Below are 21832 nucleotides of genomic sequence, written 5' to 3'. Positions count from 1 at the left end.
AGAGCCTCTGTCAGAGGCTCTTTACCAAGATTGGTGTGTCAGACTGACTCACCGCACCAACGATCGCTGCGATGCGTGGCTCCACAGGCGCACGGTTTCTGTGCGCCTGTGGAACATCATCCTAATGGTGAAGTATGATGGATTGAACATCATGACTTGGGCTTGCCTCCCAGACTCAGGGCCTGGGCCACTTGTCATCATCAAGGGGAAAATAAATTCCGAAGTATACCAAAACATTCTACATGATAATGTCAGGGTGGTTGTCTGACAGCTGAAGCTTAGTAGAAGTTAAGTGAAGCATCAGGACAATGACTCTAATGCCGCATACACACCATCACTTTATGTGATGAAAAAAAACGACATTTTCTGTGGAAAAAAAACGACATTTTCTGTGAAGTAAAAAACGACGTTTTTGAAACTTCAATTTTCAAAGACGAAGTTGCCTACACACCATCGTTTTTCTCACAATGTTCTAGCAAAGCGAGGTTACGTTCCACCACGTTTTTCCATTGAAGCTCGCTTCATAAGTAGCTTCTGGGCATGCGCGGATGAAAAAACGTAGTTTTAAACGACGTTTTTGCTACACACGGTCAATTTCTGTGAAGTAAAAGTTGACGTTTTGAAAAACGACACATAACATTTTTTTTGGTCGTTTTTTAGAAGACATAAAACGACGTTTTCCCACACACACGGTCAATTAAAGTGACGTTTTTAAAAACGTCATTTTTTTTCATCACATAAAATGACCGTGTGTACGCGGCATAAGAATGGAAGTAAATCCACCATAGAAAATGTGCCCTTTTGGAGTGGCCCAGTCAGAGCCCACAACTTACTACATATAGATGCTGTAAAATGACCTCGAGAGAGTTTACAGCAGACATCCTACAATTGAAGCAGTTTTGTAAGCGGGAATGGACAAAAATTAATTCTAAACATTTTGCAGGTCTGATCCAGTGCATCTGAAAGTGCTTGCTTGAAGTCATTGCTGCCAAAGGCGGTTTAATCAGCTAGCTATTAATGCCAAGGGTTCACTTACATTTTCTTCCACTGTGCATGTTTAATGGGTGTGTGGAATAAAGACACAAGAAATCAGTTTATTTTTATTTATTTTACTTAGACAAATTACTGCAGAAAAACAGTTAATGCCAAAGTCTTCACATACACTTTTTTTTGTCACTGTATTCTCTTCAATTACCTAAAAGTAGCAGGAAAATCATCACTGTGCTACACATAGCCTGCGCAGAGAGTAGGGCTGTGAAAGGGACCCAGTAGGTCCACCAAATACCAGGTGAGTACAGAAAACTACAATGGGACAGATACAAGACCAGTCACCCTGCACAGACAGAGAGCAGCAGCGACTAGTCTTAATTACAGGGAAATCCCGCCCAAAGGCAGACATTCACAGTGGATTACTGCACCGATCTGGAAAAAATACACAAAGGATACCAAGATTCTAATAAGAATACACATGCCTATAAAAAATAAAATAATGGCATACAAGCAGGATTAATGCAGAAGAAGCATGCTATGTCTCTTCTGCACTAAAGTTACTTTCCTGCCTGTCCATCCCTGTAACTTATTCTTCAATTCCGAAATGACGGAACAAATGCACAAGAGTGACGTCATCTCAGCCTGGTCAATAAAAGCATTCAGCGAGCAATACCCAGAAGTTGGCTGACTTGTCAGCAACTGGCAGGGAGCTCCAGTATACCACGACGCTGGGGCGAAGGTGACTATAGATCCATTTAAAGTGGAGTTTCGCCATTTTGTTTTTTAAATCAGCAGCTACAAATACAGCAGCTGTATAGCTAAAATAAGGACACTTACCTGTCCATGGTGCTCGTGATGTAGGCACCCGAAGCCAATCTCTCTCTTGGCTCTCGGGTGCTGCCGCCTTCTTCGGTAAGGAAATTGGGAAGTTAAGCCTTGCGGCTTCACAGCCTGGTTCCCTACTGCGCATGCGTGACTCCACTGGTCCCTGCTGTCTTCTGGGACATGTGTGTCTCCCAGAAGATGGGGGGGTGGAGAAGGCGTCGGACGTGGCGTAGAAAGCCGCAGGTTAGGCAGGTATCTGCTCCCCCTTCCCCCCTGAAAAGTGCCAAATGTGACATCGGAGAGGGGGAGGAACCATAAAAGCGCAAGTTCCATTTTTGGGTGTTAGACTTGAGAACACTGTAATCAAGAAGCAAGATGAGTCTACAGGTAGAGCTGTCACAAATGTATCCGAATGCAGACAGGTTACCGGGCTGTATTTAGGGATTTAAACTGTCATTAGGCCAGATTTCTTAACATATTTTTGTATGTATTATTTCCAGGTATACATTGAACTGAATCAGCCGGTGATGGCAGCCAGCTTATGTTTAGAACTGGGAAATGCATTAAAGGTATTTCACTATCAAGCCTTCTCTGGTATTTTTTATTTAATTATCCATCATTGATATTGTTGGTTTTAGTGGCTAAATGTGCTTTCAGAACTTTTCCTTTATTCTTGCTTATGCCTGCAGACTGCATAAAATGTCATTTAGAAAGGGCACTTGATTTTCATACAAACTGTAGTTTCTCCTAACGCCTTCCAGGACGGCACACCAGAGAGATGAGGGCTCCTCCCCACAGGAAACACAATCAATTGACAGTTTGTTATAAGTCCCCACCCATCCCCTTGCTCCTCAGTATTGATTGTGTTTCTCCCGAACACAGCGACATGTTTGTTTTTTTGTTAAACCTGGAGACGGTGAGGTCGAAAGGTACCCCTGTTGAGGCAGGTTCAGGGAGAGCTGAACTAACCTGTTGGCTTCGGTCGCTCACAGGTCGCCCCAAAGGTGTGCATGGGCGCTCTGAGCTATGGTGAAAAAGCCATCGTCCCTCTGCAAAAACGCCGCCACGATACTGCTCTCTCCTTCCTGGGGGGGTTGCCACTAAGGAGCATTGCGCTCCAAGCCTCTCTCTGAGAGAAACGGGAACCGCGCCACCGACGTGGGCGGTTCCTTACAGCGCAACCCGGAAGTGACGCATCGGCGTGGAGAGCAGCGTGGAGCGGTGGGGGTCGGCGGTGGATAAACCCTAACACAGGTACCGGCAAGCCAAGGACCCAGCCAACCTCCTCATGAAACAGGAGGAGTGGAAGGCAAATGTGACTGCAGGCAGATCCAGGGGTGTGGTGAGTACTAATCCCCCTTGGAAAGGGAGGAGGAAAGGGAGTGAGAGCTCCTGGCTTTCAGGGGTCTGAGATCCCGGAGCCAGCCAGAACAGGCTGGAGTTTACTTCTCAACACCCTTTCCCCTCCCCAGTACAAACCTGCAGTCCTAGGGGAGGACAGAGTAAAGTGTATATCTCTTGTCTTTAATCTCCCCAGCGGAACCCAGGAGACCCAAATAAACAATCTCCTGCCGCTACAGGGCATAGCTCCTCTAAAAATAAATGTGTGGGTACTGTAAGGATAAACTCCCACTCAAAGCCCTTTTGCTAAGAATACATTAATAACTTAGAAGAGGGGGCTCCTGCAATAATAAGGTATATCTCACCTATGCAGACGGAAAGGCCAGCAACAGTCAAAACTTTCCGTGAAGCCACCAGGCAGCCAGTAACTTAAGGGCTGACATAGAGGAGCTTATCCCTAGAGAGGACACATCCTTCCAGGAAGGCCTTGTCTGAATGGGATCTAGTGCCCTTCCCCCGCTTTCACAGTCATTCCCTCTAGTCCAGTAAAGGAAACTAAGGAAGACAGGGAGGATAAGGGGGAGCCGAGCAGAATAGGACGCCCCATTCACCCTAGTGGATCTGGGGGGACTTCTGCAGGGAAAATCGGCCTCTGAGGACCTTATAGAAGTCCCTAGAATAATTTCATATAAGGGCCTGAGCAAGGCTCAATCCAGGGTGGTGGTTTTCCACTCCATTAATCCCTAAAGGATTAGAGCCAACTGCCATGAACCTGACAGCTTACAATGGTGCTGTTAGAGGTTTTTAGCCCCGCAAAAACCTACCTCCTAAACTCTTAAAGGGGGGTGGACAGGGCACTCATAGGGGACATCTTAATGTATATATATATATATATTACCCTTGAGGGGGTTGCTTATTAGTGGCAACATCTTCCGAAGTTCCAACCTATCATCTCCTTACACTGCTACTATATCTATCAGTGTATAAGAGTTAATCAAAAACCTCTTGTGGCTTAGGCAACAAAACCACTTAGGGCTGTATGAGAAGCAGAAAATGTGAGCCTGAAACCCTTAATTGAGAGTTTCTTTCTCTGCAAACCTCTATGCTAAAGCTATGAAAATTAGCCTGTATTTAGTATGAAGCCCTACAGGTGTCTGATTGCCTCCAGCCTAATGGCCCGTACACACGATCCGAATATCGTACGACGGATCGTACGACGGATCGTACGACTTTTTTCGCTTAATAGTCGCAAGTAAAATGAAATAGGTTATTAAAGTCACGAAAATTCTCGTACGACCGAAAAAAATAATCGGAAGTGATGTCATGTGTTGTAATGTATTTGTATTGTATTGTCGGACGACAACTGTACTGACTAAACGAAAATCGTACGATCTTACATCGTACGAGGAAAATTTTCGTGCATGTCCGATCGAAAAATATCGGATGAACGGTCGTGATCGGCTCTCGAAAGTAGTGTACACACGATCCGAAAATCGTACGATTCTTCATCGGACGATCGTTTTCGTCCGATATTCGGATCGTGTGTACGGGCCATAAGATTGTGATCACCTCTGCTTGAGAGATCTAATTGATCGCTGGGTCTGTGCTTGTTAAGATCTTAAAGGCCTGGACTCGCTCCCACCTGTGTGTATGGATCAGCTGCACCTACTCAGACTTATGCAATGGTAGAATAGCAGCTACCACTATCGTGGTAGGATCACACACCTCAGACTTCCATTATTGGAACTACCATATTCCTCCACTGAGGGGAAGGATTAGTATCTGGAGTTCAGGCTTTGCCTAGGATAGATTGTTGGCCTGACCGCATCAGAAATGCTATCCTATGGCTCACTAGAAATGCATAATGTTGATTATGTAATGGCACACAGTTGCCTACCAAACGCATAACATTGAAATGTTGGTAACACTTCTATTATATAACCATACACTATTGCTATTCAGAAATGCTCAACATAGTTTACTGATAGTAATATTTCTGTGGGTTATGCGACTTTACAAGGTTGCTAGTCAGAAATGCACAACATTGAAAGTTTATCTTGTGTCTTTTCTGTTATATAAATATCCTATGGTTCATCAGAAATGCATAATATTGACTATGTAATGTTACACTACTGCTTATCAGAAACACATGTCTTTGAGTGACTGATAGCGACATTTCTGCTAGTTATATGACTGTACAATTTTGCTAATCAAGAAAACGCACAATATTGTATTGGATATTTATGTAGGTTAAGTGACCGTACACGGTGGCTATTCAGATATGCACTGAATTAAGCTTTCAGTTGCTAGTGACATTTCTGTTGATTAGATTACAAGGTTGCATTAAGTAACACATTAAATGGTCAGCAACATTCTGTTGGTCATATAACTGTACAAGTGTCTAATCAAAAAATGCATAACATTGTATTGCTGGGAATGACACTTCTGTGGGTTCAGTAACGGTATACTGTTGCTATTCAGAAACGCACAGCGTTGAGCTTTTGGCTAGTGACTTTTCTGTTGAGTTGCCGACAACATTCTGTGGTATAGCTGTGCAGGTTCTCTAATCAAAAAATGCACAGCATTACTGGCAGAAACGCACAGCATTGAGTTTTTACTAGTGACATTTCTGCCGGGTATATGACGGGGTTGTGTTGTTAAACAGAAATGCACAATGTTATTGTTGGTAACGTTTCTGTCTTATGTCCTATACCCTGTTAATTATTTGAAGTGTGTTGGTGCCACTCTCTGGTCATGACTGCAGGTGATCTAGCACCAGCAATACACAGTTGGGGTCACATGTCTTTTTTGTTGTCATACTGGCTATGCGACTGCATTTTCGTGATCATCAAAAATACGCAAGAGGTGTTAGTATTTTTTCTGTTGGTTATAGGACCGTACTGCGGTCGGTATCAGGAATACACAACACTGAAGCTGTCCTTGTCCTCCTGTTTTTGAATTTATTACCTTAGTTTGCTGTACATCAGAAAAACACAGCATTGGAAGGTGCCCGTGTCCTCTGTGTTTAATTACTCAGAAAAACACCATAATTGCTATTGTCCTTTCAGTTGGATGAAGGACCCTAACCTATTAAGCATCAGAAGCACACATTGGAGCCTCTGTCCTTTCCCTTTGCTTAGGTTACATGGCATCTTATTACATATTAGAAATACACAACATTCTAAGTTTGATTTGTGTCTTCTATGTCCTACAGGTGACTGTATATCAGAAAATATAACAGTGAAGGCTGGGTGTGTCTTCCTGTTTTAATGTTCCATATTAAACCTAAGCTTGCTACCCTTCAGAAATTCAAGATTTATGACCTGTATATCTGTGATATTAATTATATATCTGTCACTTTATGTCAGACCTTTTTTTCCATACACATGGAAGGAACAGGATTTCTGATGGCAAAAGATTCAGTCCTTTACATCTAGGCATGCCAGAGACATGCCCTAGACCGGAACCCAGTAGGGTTATAGGACACTGGAAGAAGGTCATAAAATCACCTATCATGGTTTTTTTTTTTTTTAAAAAGAGGGGTTACGCTTTTAGGAATTGGTTGCTTGAGGATACAACATCAGAGCTTATCTGACTAGTTCACCCAATCCGATAAATTTACAGCTCGGTATGTATTCTTCAGGTCACCCCATTGGACGAACTGGATGTGACTAACCAATATTCGTTTCTTACTCCTACTATAGAATTAATCACTTATGGTAGGGATCTGCTTAACTTGGCACTCTTTGGTGCCTGGAGTAGATTATGCACTCAGACGCCGTGTATTTACAAAATATTGTATTTTGTTGGCGTGTGGCACTCACGTAATTTGCCCTGAGAATATAGGGCAAATTGTGCCTGCGTGTTATACACAGGGGTGCTGTAGAGAGTTTCTTCCCCTGATACCTTTGTTTTATATGCCAAAAAATGCAGTGGTTACTCGCAGTTCTTACCAGGCTCCTTCATGCATAGTTTAACGCATCTGCCAGCAGGACTATAAGGAGCTGGGGGATATAGAACAGATTCACATCTGACATGTCAGCATTCAGATGGGAAGAGAACCAGAAGTTGGGAATGCCCAGGGGAAGATTGGACTTACTTGCCAACAGGCTTGCATAGCAGCCGTTTTGACCTGTCTAGCAGTGTGCGTTGGAGACAGGGGGTTGGTCCGCACAAGTGGGCGGGCGCATGAGTGAGCCACGCCAAGGCATCCTGTGGACCTGACACTGACCAATAGGTGTCCTAGCTATAGAGGCACATGCATTCTGATGAATGGAGGGGGCAGGTGAACTGAAGGGGAACCACCCCTCCTTGAAGGTGCAGGAACACACCAAACGCCCTGCTTGGGTACATACCTGCCCAGTCATTTGAGTCCAGGGAATAAGCTTTCCATAATCTAGTATCCTTGAGTGGGTTGACTTCCTTGCTTCACCATGACTATGGCGGACAAGAAGGGGACCCACAAGGATTGTCTGTCAGGAGACCTTTTTTTCTAAACCATTCTCCTGAACAGACTACTGGCTTGAAACCAGATGTTTTTTCTTGGTCGATCAAAGTAGTTCCTTGTGCCACAGAACAAATCCCCGATTAAACTTTTGATGGTCCTATGCAGCAATTGCAGACATTATTGACCACGATTGCTAGAATATTGGCACAGCCAATCCTTCTATCTTAAAAAATTCACAGGCTCTCAGATTTTTCTTTGAGAGCACATGCCACCTAGGTCCTGCATCTGAAAAGGAGACAGGGACATAGGTGGAGCGGACCTGCAGGTCAATTACATGATCCAGCTAGGATACCTTCATCACACACTAGGTAGTGGAGGTGGTGAAACAAAGTCAGACTCTGACATTTAGCAGAAAGACCTTGCAGGCAAGGGTCCCACCCTAAAGTAGGCCTGAGTTTCTTTAATATCCTCTCTGGTGTGCCGTCCTGGAAGGCGTTAGGAGAAAACTTACGTTAGATCTACCGGTAACGGTATTTCTACGAGCCTTCCAGGACGGCAGGCCTACTACCCGCCCTATGTGGAGGGGGAAAAATAAGCTATACGCTAGGTAGTAAGTACCGATACGGAGCAATGTCCCTTGTGAACCAGTTCAGGATTACTTTAATGCATACTGAGGAGCAAGGGGATGGGTGGGGACTTATAACAAACTGTCAATTGATTGTGTTTCCTGTGGGGAGGAGCCCTCATCTCTCTGGTGTGCCGTCCTGGAAGGCTCGTAGAAATGCCATTACCGGTAGATCTAACGTAAGTTTTTTGACATTGGGGCCTTCAGCCTGAAAGCGGTGTGCTTTAATCCTGTATTCCTGCAACAGCTGCTTCTGGCCACCACTAGAGGGCGTAGAAGGAAAGAAAAGCGGCAGACTGTTCATTTATCCCAATACAAAGTGTGACTCTTGTCTGCCCTTTAGCTCCTCTAGTAAATTCCTGTGTATCAACAAAATAGGTACCTTGTGGTTACAGTCTAAAGTAAATATAAATCATACATACTAAATGTGCCCTTATTCATTATGTTCAGTGCTTCTTCTCTCCTTTAGCTCTGGTTCATATTGCAGGGACTTGGCACGCGATTTGTCACTTTTGCTACTTCAGTAGACAACTGTGCAGAAACTCGCACAGATATCTGTGAAATCACCACCTCGGTCGGGACTGACATGCAGGAATGAAAGCTGAATGCACAATTTCGTTCCCACTATCAGTGTGACCCTAGCGTTAAATTCTCAAAAGGACACCACAACACACATTGTTTGTTGCAGTGCTCCGCAAAAAAATGCGGCAATACTTTTTTTATTTTTTTTGCAACTTTTTTAATAGGATGCATAAACGTAAAGCATGTCTTAATGCGTGTCAATGAATACAGTGTAAAGTGAATAACCTCTTACAAATTTATAGTGTAATTACCCAAATAGTTTTATATGCATACAGTTTGAATTCTTTGGACATGTCTAGTATGTCCAGAGCTTAATTAGATTAAAAGAAGCTCACGGCTGCAGTTATGAGTTTTGATCATCTGACTCGCTGCTTTTCTGTAAAAAGTATTTGGGCAACTGTAGAGCCCCCTATTCACTTTCACATAACCCATGGGTGGCAGCCCATTCAGAGGACTTTTTGGCCCCCTTGTGCTAGCAAAAATGTTAAAGTGGTTGTAAAGCCACTATCATACGCTCATACAATCCCCTCTGTTAAATAAGGACATGTGCCCCACTGCATGTGTTTTATAAAAAAGATGCAGATTTCTACTTTTTCTGATCGTCTCCCAGTGCTCACGTGAATCCTCTCCTCTCCTGGGCTGACAGTAGTGAACTCCTGCTGACATCAGCCCCGGAAGGAGAGAGCTGAGGAATCACGTGAACGCCGGGAGACGCTCTGAAAGAAGGTAGAAATTGGCATGTTTTTTATAAAACGCATGCAGTGAGGCACATGTCCTTATTTAACAGAAGGGATTGTATGATAGTTTTATAGCAGCAGGAATGGCACTGTCACAAACTGACAGGCAGGGAGGGGTGGGGGGTGAGGGAAAGGACAGAGGAGAGCTATGGATGACGGAGGTGCGTAAACGGACCACGTTGTCAGGGCTCAGCAACCACGATAAACTGTGATCAGTTTACAAAGGGGAGGGCAGAACCAAGCAGGATCAACCAGGTATTTCAGGTGATACAGGGGGCCAAATTACACAGCACAGACACTGTACTGTGCAATATGCTTGAAGGGAATAGGATCTATTTTTTTTTTTATAGGGTAACGAACACTAAAAAGCATCCCCAATGCCTGGTGAATATAGGGTGCAAACGTGTAAGCAAACAATAGCGCAACACATATTGGGCCTTGCCATGCATGCTGAAATAAAATAAATAATTCTAAGTCCCTTATTTATGGTTAACTTAACTCTAAGCTCAGACACCAAGCTTCTGTAAGTATTAGGGGTGCTGGGGCGGCTGCTACACACATAAGGCTTTTTATCTTGATGCATTAAGATAAAATAAATTCTGCCTTTACAACTCCTTTGACCGCTTGCTGACCAGCCAACGTCATACTGGCAGGTCGGCTCGTTCCTGCAGACCTTCTTAGCTGTACGTCGCTCCCTTTAAGCGGGATAGCGGGCGCACCGATGCTCGTGACCGGTGGTCGAGATGACTGCCGGCCACGACTGATCACGAGAGGCAGAACAGGGATGTGTGCGTGTAAATTCGGCGACAGTTTAACCATTTAAGACCGGACCATTATGCAGGTGAAGGATCTGGCCAGTTTTTGCGATTCGGCACTGCGTCTCTTTAACTGACAATTGTGCGGTCGTGCGATGTGGCACCCAAACAAAATTGGCGTAATTTTTTCCCCACAAACAGAGCTTTCTTTTTGTGGTATTTGATCACCTCTGAGGTTTTTATTTTTTGTGCTATAAACAAAAATAAAGTGGCAATTTTGAAAAAATACAATAAATACCCCCCAAAAAATATATAAAAAAAGTTTTTTTTTTCTCAGTTAAGGCCGATATGTATTCTTCTACATATTTTTGGTAAAAAAAATCGTAATAAGCGTTTAACGATTGGTTTGCGCAAAATTTGTAGCGTTTACAAAATAGGGGATAGTTTTATTGCATTTCTTATTAATATATATATTTTTCTTTACTACGAATGGCGGCAATCGGCGATTTTTTTTTTTTCGTGACTGCGACATTATGGCGGACACATCGGACAATTTTGACACATTTTGACACATAAATGCCAGTGGTCCCAAAAATGTGTCGCGTGTCCGATATGTCTGCCATAATGTCGCAGTCCCGAAAACAAAATTGCAGATTGCCGCCATTACTAAAAATAATAATAAAAATGCCATAAACCTATCCCCTATTTTGTAGACGCTATAACTTTTGCACAAACCAATCAATATATGCTTTTTGCAATTTTTATTGCCAAAAATATGTGGAACATATCGGCCTAAACTGAGGAAACTATTAGCATTTTTTTTTAAAGTGGGGCTATTTATTACAGCAAAAAGTACAAAATATTGTGTTTTTTCTTTTCAAGATTGTCGCTTTTTTGAGGGGTTTATAGCACTAAAAATGAAAAACGCAGAGGAGATCAAATGCCGCCAAAAGAAAGCTCTATTTGTGTGAAAAAAAGAACGTAAATTTTGTTTGGGTACAGCATAGCATGACTGCACAATTGTCAGTTAAAGCGACGCAGTGCTGTATCGCAAAAAATGGTCTGGTCATTAAGCAGCCAATTCTTCTGGGGCTGAAGGGGTTAAGGATGCATTCACCTGAGCATTTAGTTGCACTTCAAATTCTAGCAGCAAAAATCGACTGATTCCTGCAGCAGGGATAGACAGCTGTGTACGAATAGCTGCGGCTGCCGAGTTTGCACAGTGCAATGAGTAGCTGCAGCTATTTTGACTTTTTGTCACAGCCAATGATTACCTGCATTGATTATGGCTGGATACACTTTGTGCTTCCAGCTATGATCACTGCAGGTAAACCCTGATTGTGCAGTCATTGATAGCTGTGGGATCGGCAGGTGCAGCTGTCAATCCAAGCTGCAGGAATCCGATTCTTGTCACTTGGGATTTGCATCGTAGCTAAACACCCATGGGGATATACAGCCTTAAGCATCACCTATTAAACATTTTAGGTACTTATCGAAATTTTGCTGGTGCATTTAGTTTTGAGGCTTGATGTATTTGGTATATATGTTACTTAACGCTACCTGATCTTTTATTTTGTACAGAAAATCATTTGGATCAAACTATGTTTTATGTGCACTAAAATTCATTTTAGTGTATATTTCTCCTGATAATATAGATTTGATAAACCATTGTGCAAATATCTTGCAATATAAGAAATTGCAAATATCAATTTTTATATTCTACAGGTCCTTTGCTTTCAGGAAATATAAAATGTTCTGGGGGTTTTAAGGTCCTTTATGGCCAGAAATGTAGATATTAAAATGTGTGCGAAAAATGAAACCAGTTTCTCCAGAGGGGCAATGGTATTGTTTGTATTGTGTTTTCTGTTTAGTGCAATATAATATGATATTCAGTCTGTTAAAATCAAGGGCTCTGGTACAAATGTTTTTTCTTGTTTTTAAGGACATGAACAAGTTGGGAGAAGCTTTAGTTTATTTCCAACGGGCAGCAGAGTTACAAACACAAGTTCCTATCGAATGCCTTCTCTCTCTGGGATATGTGGCATCTTGTAAAATATTGACACGTGAGTAGCAATCTTGTCTTCTTCCTCGAGTAAAGCATACCAGCGCATAACTGCAAAATAGAATATTCATCCATCTTATTCATGGTCTGACACATTCCTTTAAGGCTGGTCAGGATATTTTTTTCATTTTTTTTTTTTTAGCAGTGTTCTGTTAAATTTCAGTTGCTGCAGTCTGATCAAACGATTTGATGGTTTCTAGGTTGTATGAAAATGTCAGTTATATTTTATTCTGTTTATAAATGTATGTTATTGTATGTATATATTGTAACATGGTTGTCCCTGAAATAAAGTGGCTCAAGTTAAGAACACAGGGCTGATTTGCTAAAGGTAATCAGACTGCCGACTTTGCAAGAGACGTTGCCGTTTGCAAGGCAATTTTCCACAGAGCTTAATAAATGAGGTGAAGCTCTGCTGACTTCCATCATTCAATCATGTGGAAACAATAAATGCTGCTTCTTCTTTTTTTTTTCTTGCAGATAATTATTATTTGCAAAGTGACATTTTCACAACATTTACTAGGCTCTGGTGAAAATCCCGCAAAGGGCAACATCACTTGCAACATGAACACTATTTGCTTTTATTAAATCGGCCCCATTGAGTACGCACCTCTTCCTCTGCTCGCACTGACAATTTCTGTAGTAGTGAAGTGAACCACTACCAGAAAATCCTGCAGAATCCATTTCCAGGTCACCTACTGTGCACTGTGGTTCCTCTCTGCCCCTACATCACTACGGTTCACAGTAGAAAGTGTAACAGGGGAGCAGGCATTGGATGGAATGTGTTGGTTTCTGCAGGATCTTCAGCCAGTGCATGCTCTTCATTATTAGGCCTCATGGACACTGCAGCTTAAAAAAAAAGCTGCTTCTTCAGGCATTTTTGTTTTCTGTGCCTCTAAACTCCCCTTCATGTTAGCCTATGTGTCCATGCACACTTATAGGCATTTAAGTACTTGAGTGGCAGGGGAGTTTACAGGGAAAAAAAATCAGCACATGTGCATTTTGGAGAGGAGCATTTGAGCATTCCAAAAGCTTCTTAAAACGGAGTTCCAACTACAATCAATACATTTTTTTTTTTTAACCTTTCACAAGCATTTCAAATGGCATTTTAACACTCATGTCTTAAAATTTGTCCCCGATGTACGGTTTCATCTGTAAAAAGAACTTTGATAACGGTGTTCTGGCCGTTTTCATTTTGCTTGTGGGCATGTGAAGCCCACAAGCATCCTGTGCCGGCATACAGTGCTGCTGCTGGACCAGCATGCACCGCCCAATCTCGCACATGCACATTCTGTCGTCGAAGTGCCTGCCCTGTTGTGATGGCAACAATGCCCTCAGCGCTGCCCTCAATGGACCGCATAGCAACAGGCAAAAAGAGGTAAGTTAAAAAAAAAAAATGTCTCCAAATATTTTTTTTTTTATATTTCATGCACATTAATGCCATTTCTTTATCGTTACATCACGGGACACAGAGCGGCATTCATTACTATATGGGTTATATGGAGTACCTTCAGGTGTTGACACTGGCAATCTCAAACAGGAAATGCCCCTCCCTATATAACCCCCTCCCATAGGAGGAGTACCTCAGTTTTTACGCCAGTGTCTTAGGTGTTGGTCATGGTTTAGCTTGCCTCCGCATCCTTGGGATTAGGTGAGCTAACCGGTTCTGTCCAAAGGCCTCAGTGCTAAAGTGGTCAGTAACCGGACCCCAAACCCTTGGGGTATAGCCCATAATGCTTTTCTTTTTAGAGAGCTGGACCCTGGGCCCAGAACTTAGAAACCTTTGGGGGCCTAATGTTTCTGTTGCCAGGGTGCTATATGGGCCCAGGACAGTGGATCCTTCATAGGAACCCAGGGCCTGAAGGTCTAGACAGCCCCACGGAGATGGGGGAAGATTGGGCCTCTTGCTTGGCAAAGTCCTGCGGCATGGAGCAGGTAAGTGAGGGGAAAACTTGCGGAACTTGGTTCTTAGCAGGTTTTTTCTGGGGGGTCACAGGGGACATGCCTAAAGTTATGCGCTGCATCTGGCAAACTAGTCACATATCTTTAATGATAGGATGGCTCTATGTGTATTATTCCCCATAAGAAGTGACCTCCCTTGTAGTGTTGGAAAAGCATTGAGTGAGGCCTGTGTGTATGATATGTGTGTGTTCAGAGAGCTGTGCTTTACTTGCAAGCCTCCAGGCGGTGCTCCATCGGTTCTTCCTCCTCAGACGCTGACCTCCTCGTGGAGAGGCTCCTTTCCCCCCAACCCCCCCCCCCCCCTGTCGGCGGGCGCGCACGCGCATCCCCGTCTTATAGGCGCATTCCCCCCCGTTGAGCTGAGGGGGGAAGGGCGGGTCAGCTGCTTAAGGAAGGGGCGGCCCTTCCTTTTTCGTTCCAGCAGCTCATTCTAAGATTGGAACTGAGGAGGGAAAGACCAGAGCGGCAGCACGGGGCGCCGAGGACACACAGTGGCCACAAAAGATATTACAGTCTTCAGAAGACTGTTTTCAAGCCTAGAAATAGGCTGTTCTTTTCCATCTCAATAGTTTTTCTTTGGCAATACTACTTAGGGGGACAAAGTGCTTTTTCTTTCCTGGATTTGAAAAACGAAAAAAAAAAAAAAAAAAAAAAGATCATCTAGGGGAGAGGAGGCATTTTTTATCCCCCAAACAGGTGTTTGGACAATTAACTATTTATAGTTCCAAGTACCAATAAGCTAGCAGGTGTACCTCGGTATTGTACCATGGCATCCGGGTCAGAGGGTACAAGAGGTGGGGATTCCCCCAGAGAGTCTGAGGTCTCGGACAAGGTTATGCCGCTGCTTTCCCCAGAAGGAGCCTTGGGGCCATCGGGATCTGGGGCTGGAGCTGGCGCGGGTCAGTCCAACCCTAAGATGGTCACGGACGAGGTATTACTCACCTCTTTAAAAGAGATGGAGAAAAGAATGGGAAAAATGATAGCCACAGCTATGCGGGGCAGTAAGCGGATTAGGTCTCCGTCGCCCGAGCGTGGACCCTCGGAAGAGGAGGTCCTTTCCTCAGGGGAATTGGACGACCTCTTGGACAAGGACCAAGCAGGTTCGGGGATCGAAGACCAGGATACAGAGGAGTCTGGAGCAGTCTCCCAAAGGGAGAGCTGGTGGATTCAAGCCTTAACGGACTTGGTCCATAGTGCATTCAACTTGCCGGTACCAGATCTCCAAGTATCGACGGTTTCAGCTTTGGGCTCACTAAGGGCGCCTCAAAGCAATGCAGTGTTTCCGATCCATCCTCTGCTAGAGGAAGTTATGTTCCAAGACTGGACCAAGCCAGATAGAATCTTTTTACCACCTAAAAGATTCTCTGCATTATATCCTATGGAAGATAAATTTTCCAAGAGATGGGCTACTCCTGCGGTGGACGCAGCCATCTCATGTGTTAACAAATCGTTAACATGCCCTGTTGAAAACATACAGGTGTTCAAGGATCCAGTTGATAAACGATTGGAAGCACTACTTAAGAACTCCTTCACTACTGCAGGGGCAGTAGTGCAGCCAGCTGTGGCTGCGATTGGGGTTGCTCAAGCATTATCGGATCAAATTAAGCAGATGCTTAAACTTATTCCTGCCCAGCAGGCAGAAGAATTTTCGGATGTCCCTAGGGCCATATGCTTTACGGTAGACGCAATTAAGGATTCTATCCAGCAAGCGTCACGTTTATCGTTATCCCTTATCCATATGAGAAGACTCTTATGGTTAAAAAGCTGGGAGGCCGAGCCCCCATGCAAGAAGCTCCTGGTAGGGTTCCCCTTCCATGGAGGACGACTCTTCGGAGAAGACCTAGATAAATACATTCAGACCATTTCAAACGGCAAAAGTACTCTCTTGCCAACAAAGAAGAAGTTTCAGGGGCCTGCGTTTAAACGACAGTGCTCCCCTGGGCAGGGGCCCTCTAATGCCAAACAGTATCGACGGCCTCCTGCAAAAGCAAACTTCAGCTTCAACAGCAAGTAGCAGGGACAGGCTGCTAGAGGCAGAAAGCAGTGGTTTCGCAAACCAGCAAAACCAGCCCCCAAGTCGACCTTATGAAGGGGCGCCCCCACCCACGAAGGTGGGGGGAAGGCTGCGACTCTTTTCAGAGGTTTGGGAAGCAAGCATTCCCGACAAGTGGGTACGGTCTTCCGTGGCTACGGGCTACAAACTAGACTTCCTAAGGTTTCCTCCTCCTCATTTCCAGGAGTCGAGGATTCCAAACGATCCGGAGAAGGGAGCCGCATTAATGTCGGCATTAAATCATCTACTTTCCCAAGAAGTAATAGTAGAGGTACCAGTCCTGGAACAGGGGCTGGGTTTCTACTCCAACCTATTCATCATCCCAAAGTCCAATGGAGATGTCAGGCCAATTTTGGACCTAAAGATGGTAAATACTTACCTAAAGATCCGCTCATTTCGGATGGAGTCCGTGCGGTCAGCGGCTGCCACACTCCAAAAGGACGACTTCATGGCGTCCATAGACATAAAGGATGCCTACCTTCATGTTCCAATTTTTCAGCCACATCAAAGATATCTACGCTTTATGGTGGCTTCGCGTCATTTCCAATTCGTGGCGCTTCCCTTCGGGTTGGTTACGGCCCCCCGGGTGTTCACGAAGGTCCTAGCTCCAATCCTAGCCAAGCTAAGGATCCAAGGGGTCACGATCCTAGCATACCTGGACGACCTCCTAGTCATAGATCACTCGTCTCCCGGCTTGGAGCGAGCAGTGGCCCTCACGGTCCAATACCTCGAGAGGTTCGGCTGGGTCCTAAATCGAGAAAAGTCAGCATTCCAGCCCACAAGGCAGTTGGAATATCTCGGCATGAGGTTAGACACAGAACAACAGAGGGTGTTTCTACCTCTGATGAAGGTCAAAGCCATCAAGGAATTAATCCTACTGGTTCTAAGCAAGAAGGAACCGACTATTCGCCTATGTATGAGGTTACTAGGCAAGATGGTGGCCACATTCGAGGCGGTGCCGTACGCCCAGAGCCACACTCGCATCCTGCAGGCAGCCATCCTGTCAGCAGGGAGCAGAAGGCCACAGGCCTTGGATATCCCGTTGCCGCTCTCATCAAGAGTCCGACAAAGTCTGTGTTGGTGGTTAGACCCTCAGAATCTACTGAAGGGGAAGTCTTTCAGCCCAGTGGCTTGGAAGATAGTGACCACAGACGCCAGCCTGACGGGCTGGGGAGCAATTTTGGATGGTTGCACTCACCAAGGTACTTGGGCAAAGCCAGAGAGGCAGTTGCCCATCAACATCTTGGAGCTCAGAGCTGCTCGACTAGCCCTCAGGGCTTGGACGTCAAAATTACAGGGGTTCCCGGTGAGAATTCAATCAGACAATGCCACGGCTGTGGCATACATAAATCACCAAGGGGGAACCAGGAGTCAAGCCGCTCAGAGAGAGGTGAGCTTGATTCTCCTATGGGCAGAGGCTCAAGAGCCCTGCATATCGGCAATATTCATTCCAGGAGTGGACAACTTTCAGGCGGACTTCTTAAGCCGCCAGACTCTATTGCCGGGGGAATGGTCTCTGCATCCACAAATCTTTCAAGCACTCTGCCAAAGATGGGGAGTGCCGGACGTGGATGTCATGGCATCGAGACTCAACAAGAAGCTAGACAGGTTCATATCCCGCTCAAGGGATCCGATGGCCTGCGGAACCGATGCGCTGGTTTGCCCTTGGCATCAGTTCAAACTTCTTTATGCTTTTCCCCCGCTCCAGTTACTACCCCGCCTGCTGCGCAGGATCAGGGTGGAGCACATACCAGTCATTCTGGTAGCTCCAGCATGGCCCAGAAGGGCATGGTACTCACTAATCCTAAAGATGGTAGTAGGAGACCCTTGGACTCTTCCTCTACGGCCAGACCTGCTATCGCAAGGTCCGATCCTCCACCCTGCCTTACGGCATCTAAATTTGACGGCCTGGAAGCTGAATCCCTGATTCTCAGGGGTAGAGGTCTGTCTCAGAAGGTAATCTCTACCCTAATCAGAGCCTGGAAACCGGTCTCTAGGGTGATTTATTACAGGGTCTGGAAGGCCTATGTAGGCTGGTGTGAGTCCAAGCTATGGCTTTCTCGCAAGTTTACCATCGATAGAGTTTTAAGTTTTCTCCAGCTAGGAGTGGATAAGGGATTGGCATTAAGCACAATCAAAGGACAGATTTCAGCTCTGTCAGTGTGGTTTCAGCGGCCGCTGGCCACCCACTCGCTGGTTAAGACCTTCCTTCAAGGGGTCTTACGTATTAAACCTCCAGTTAAATCCCCGCTTTGTCCGTGGGATTTAAATCTTGTTCTGTCAAGTTTGCAGAAACAACCGTTTGAGCCGTTGGCTGAAATTCCTTTGGTTTTACTGACAAGGAAGTTAGTATTTTTGGTCGCCATAGTTTCCGCAAGAAGAGTATCGGAACTGGCGGCCTTATCCTGTAAGGAACCATATCTTATTTTTCATAAGGACAAGGTCGTTCTCCGCCCTCATCCTTCCTTCCTACCGAAGGTTATATCCAGTTTTCATCTAAACCAGGATTTGGTATTACCATCCTTCTTCCCTAAACCTACTTCCAGAAAGGAAGGGTTGCTGCATACCTTGGATATTGTCAGGGCCATGAAGGCCTATCTTAAAGCTACAGAGAAGATCCGGAAAACGGATGTGTTGTTCATTTTACGGGATGGGCCCAAGAAAGGGCAGGCAGCTGCAAAGTCCACCATCTCTAGGTGGATTAAGCAGTTAATCACTCAGGCCTACGGCTTGAAGGGGTTGCCTCCTCCAGTATCATTAAAGGCTCATTCTACTAGGGCCATGGGCGCCTCCTGGGCAGCACATCACCAGATCTCTATGGCTCAAGTTTGCAAGGCGGCAACCTGGTCTTCTGTCCACACGTTTACAAAATTCTACCAGTTGGACGTAAGAAGGAATACTGATACAGCCTTTGGGCAGGCAGTGCTGCAGGCTGCAGTTTGAGACCCTCGGATGCCGGGGGCTCCTCTTTTTTGAGTTGAATTTAAAATTTAAAATTATTTTTCTCAACTAAGTTGGATTTATTATGATTTGAGTATATCTCTAAATTAAATCCTTTTGTCTTGGAGATGTTCTCCCTCCCCTCATTGTAAGCATTGCTTTGGGACATCCCATATAGTAATGAATGCCGCTCTGTGTCCCGTGATGTAACGATAAAGAAAAAGAGATTTTTAATACAGCTTACCTGTAAAATCTTTTTCTTGGAGTACATCACGGGACACAGAGCTCCCACCCCTCTTTGGGGACCATTTTGGGAGGCATACTGCTTGCTACAAAACTGAGGTACTCCTCCTATGGGAGGGGGTTATATAGGGAGGGGCATTTCCTGTTTGAGATTGCCAGTGTCAACACCTGAAGGTACTCCATATAACCCATATAGTAATGAATGCCGCTCTGTGTCCCGTGATGTACTCCAAGAATTTTTTTTTACAGGTAAGCTGTATTAAAAATCTCTTTTTTTTTTTTGGTGGAACTCCACTTTAACACACGTTAGTGCACATTAACGCTAGGCACATTCCTGCGTTAATGCATTTTAATGGCTGCTTATCTCCTGTAGGAGAAAATAATAGGTATTTTTTTTTTTTGCTGGGGCCACTTTATTTTACGGCATTTAGTGGGATTCACTTTGAAGCTGCACTCTGGCAAGCGGCTAAAACATAGATGAAATACATATATGAGAGCTGTTTTATTTGACAAAGAATTTGTTTTTTTTCTGATCATCAGATCCTGAAATTTACACTGCTCTGCTGCACCTTATGTTTCTCTGTTGCAAGTTCACTTTCACTTACAGGTTCCACCCTGTGACTGGTCAGTGAAAGAATAAGCACTATGATGCCATGTACGCGCTCCTCCTATCACATGCTCCCTGCTCTGCTCATTGCTGCATTGTTTTGCTTCTCCTTTACCCTTTCTTAGCTGTGCTGTACAGGGACTGCAAGAGGCTGATGCCATTCAAATTTTGGTACAAACACACTGCGTACATTAAAAAAAAAAAAATGCCAAAGTATTAGTGATTGCAAGCGCTACAATAATTTGTACCTTTATATCTGCCTGGGGTTCAGCTTTAAAATATTTACTAAAAGAAACATGGATGCTACTTCTCTTAAAGTGGAGTTTCCATCCCCAATTTTTTTTCATTATTGTGCTCATTAGACCTTAAAAAGTAAAAAAAAAAAAAAAAATTTTTTTTTTTTACTCATCTGGAAATGCCTGTTGCTATGCGGTCCCACGAAATCTGCCTTTGAAATCACCTAGGATTCTGACATCATCTCCCTCTAATGCTCCTGGGAAATGTGTGTCATAATTTCCCAGGATGCAGTACGCTGTCCAATTATCACTCCCCATCTAAGACTTCCAGGAAGTAAGTGCTTGTAGGCTTCACAATGCCCACAAGCAAAATGACAACGGTGTAGACATAGTTTTATAAACTATCTTTTTTGAATATCTATGCCAATCGGCGGCGGATTGTAAAATAGTAAGTGACCGGATTTATATTATAAAAACGCAGGATGAAAGGACATACATTTAAAAAATGCTAATTGTGGTTGGAACTCCGCTTTAAGAAGAGTAAACATGACACACAAATACCAGTTTCTTGGTAGTCATGTTTACTAGGGGAGTTGAAATTAATCGTAGCATCGATGCATCGCGATTCGACCACCCACGATGCGGCATCGATGCTACGACTTGCATTAATTGATTTTATGATGAAGTCACCTGCGCGCCGCTATATGCCCCTGAGTCTGAAAGAAGCCGTGGGCGCTTCTTTTCCCGCCCCCCGCTGATGCAGCTGAAGGAGCCGTGGGCGTTAGCCGCGCCTCTTTTCCCACCCCCCGCTGATGCAGTTGAAGGAGCCGTGGGCGTTAGCCGCGCCTCTTTTCCCGCCCCCCTGCTGATGCAGCTGAAGGAGCCGTGGGCGTTAGCCGCGCCTCTTATCCCACCCCCCGCTGATGCAGCTGAAGGAGCCGTGGGTGTTGGCCGCGCCTCTTTTCCCGCCCCCCGCTGATGCAGCTGAAGGAGCCGTGGGCGTTAGCCGCGCCTCTTTTCCCGCCCCCCGCTGATGCAGCTGAAGGAGCCGTGGGCGTTAGCCGCGCCTCTTTTCCCACCCCCCGCTGATGCAGCTGAAGGAGCCGTGGGCGTTAGCCGCGCCTCTTTTCCCGCCCCCCTGCTGATGCAGCTGAAGGAGCCGTGGGCGTTAGCCGCGCCTCTTTTCCCGCCCCCCACTGATGCAGCTGAAGGAGCCGTGGGCGTTAGCCGCGCCTCTTTTCCCCCCCCCCGCTGATGCAGCTGAAGGAGCCGTGGGCGTTAGCCGCGCCTCTTTTCCCGCCCCCCTGCTGATGCAGCCGAAGAAGCCGTGGGTGTTAGCCTCGCCTCCTTTCCCGCCCCCCCCGCTAATTCAGCCAAAGAAGCCATGGGTGTTAGCCATGCCTCCTTTCCCGCCCCCGCTGATGGCATTC

At 45.1% G+C, this 21832-nt stretch overlaps 1 protein-coding gene across 3 annotated transcripts in view; it reads left to right on the top strand.

Annotated features, from left to right (window-relative positions):
* LOC120945463 (40-kDa huntingtin-associated protein-like) overlaps nt 1–21832 on the top strand; it is a 70754-nt gene that overhangs the window by 9055 nt on the left and 39867 nt on the right. For 2 of the 3 annotated variants that reach the window (XM_040359620.1, XM_040359622.1), the window contains exons 5-6: nt 2316–2384; nt 12245–12365. In XM_040359620.1, the coding sequence (XP_040215554.1) occupies nt 2316–2384; nt 12245–12365 (190 nt within the window). The remainder of the gene's footprint in view (nt 1–2315; nt 2385–12244; nt 12366–21832) is intronic. The other variant, XM_040359621.1, reaches the window with a different exon arrangement.

Source organism: Rana temporaria, chromosome 7 (assembly GCF_905171775.1).
Source record: "Rana temporaria chromosome 7, aRanTem1.1, whole genome shotgun sequence".
Taxonomy (NCBI): domain Eukaryota; kingdom Metazoa; phylum Chordata; class Amphibia; order Anura; family Ranidae; genus Rana; species Rana temporaria.
Note: the sequence above shows the minus strand (reverse complement) of the source record. Positions and strands in the feature narration are given on the sequence as shown.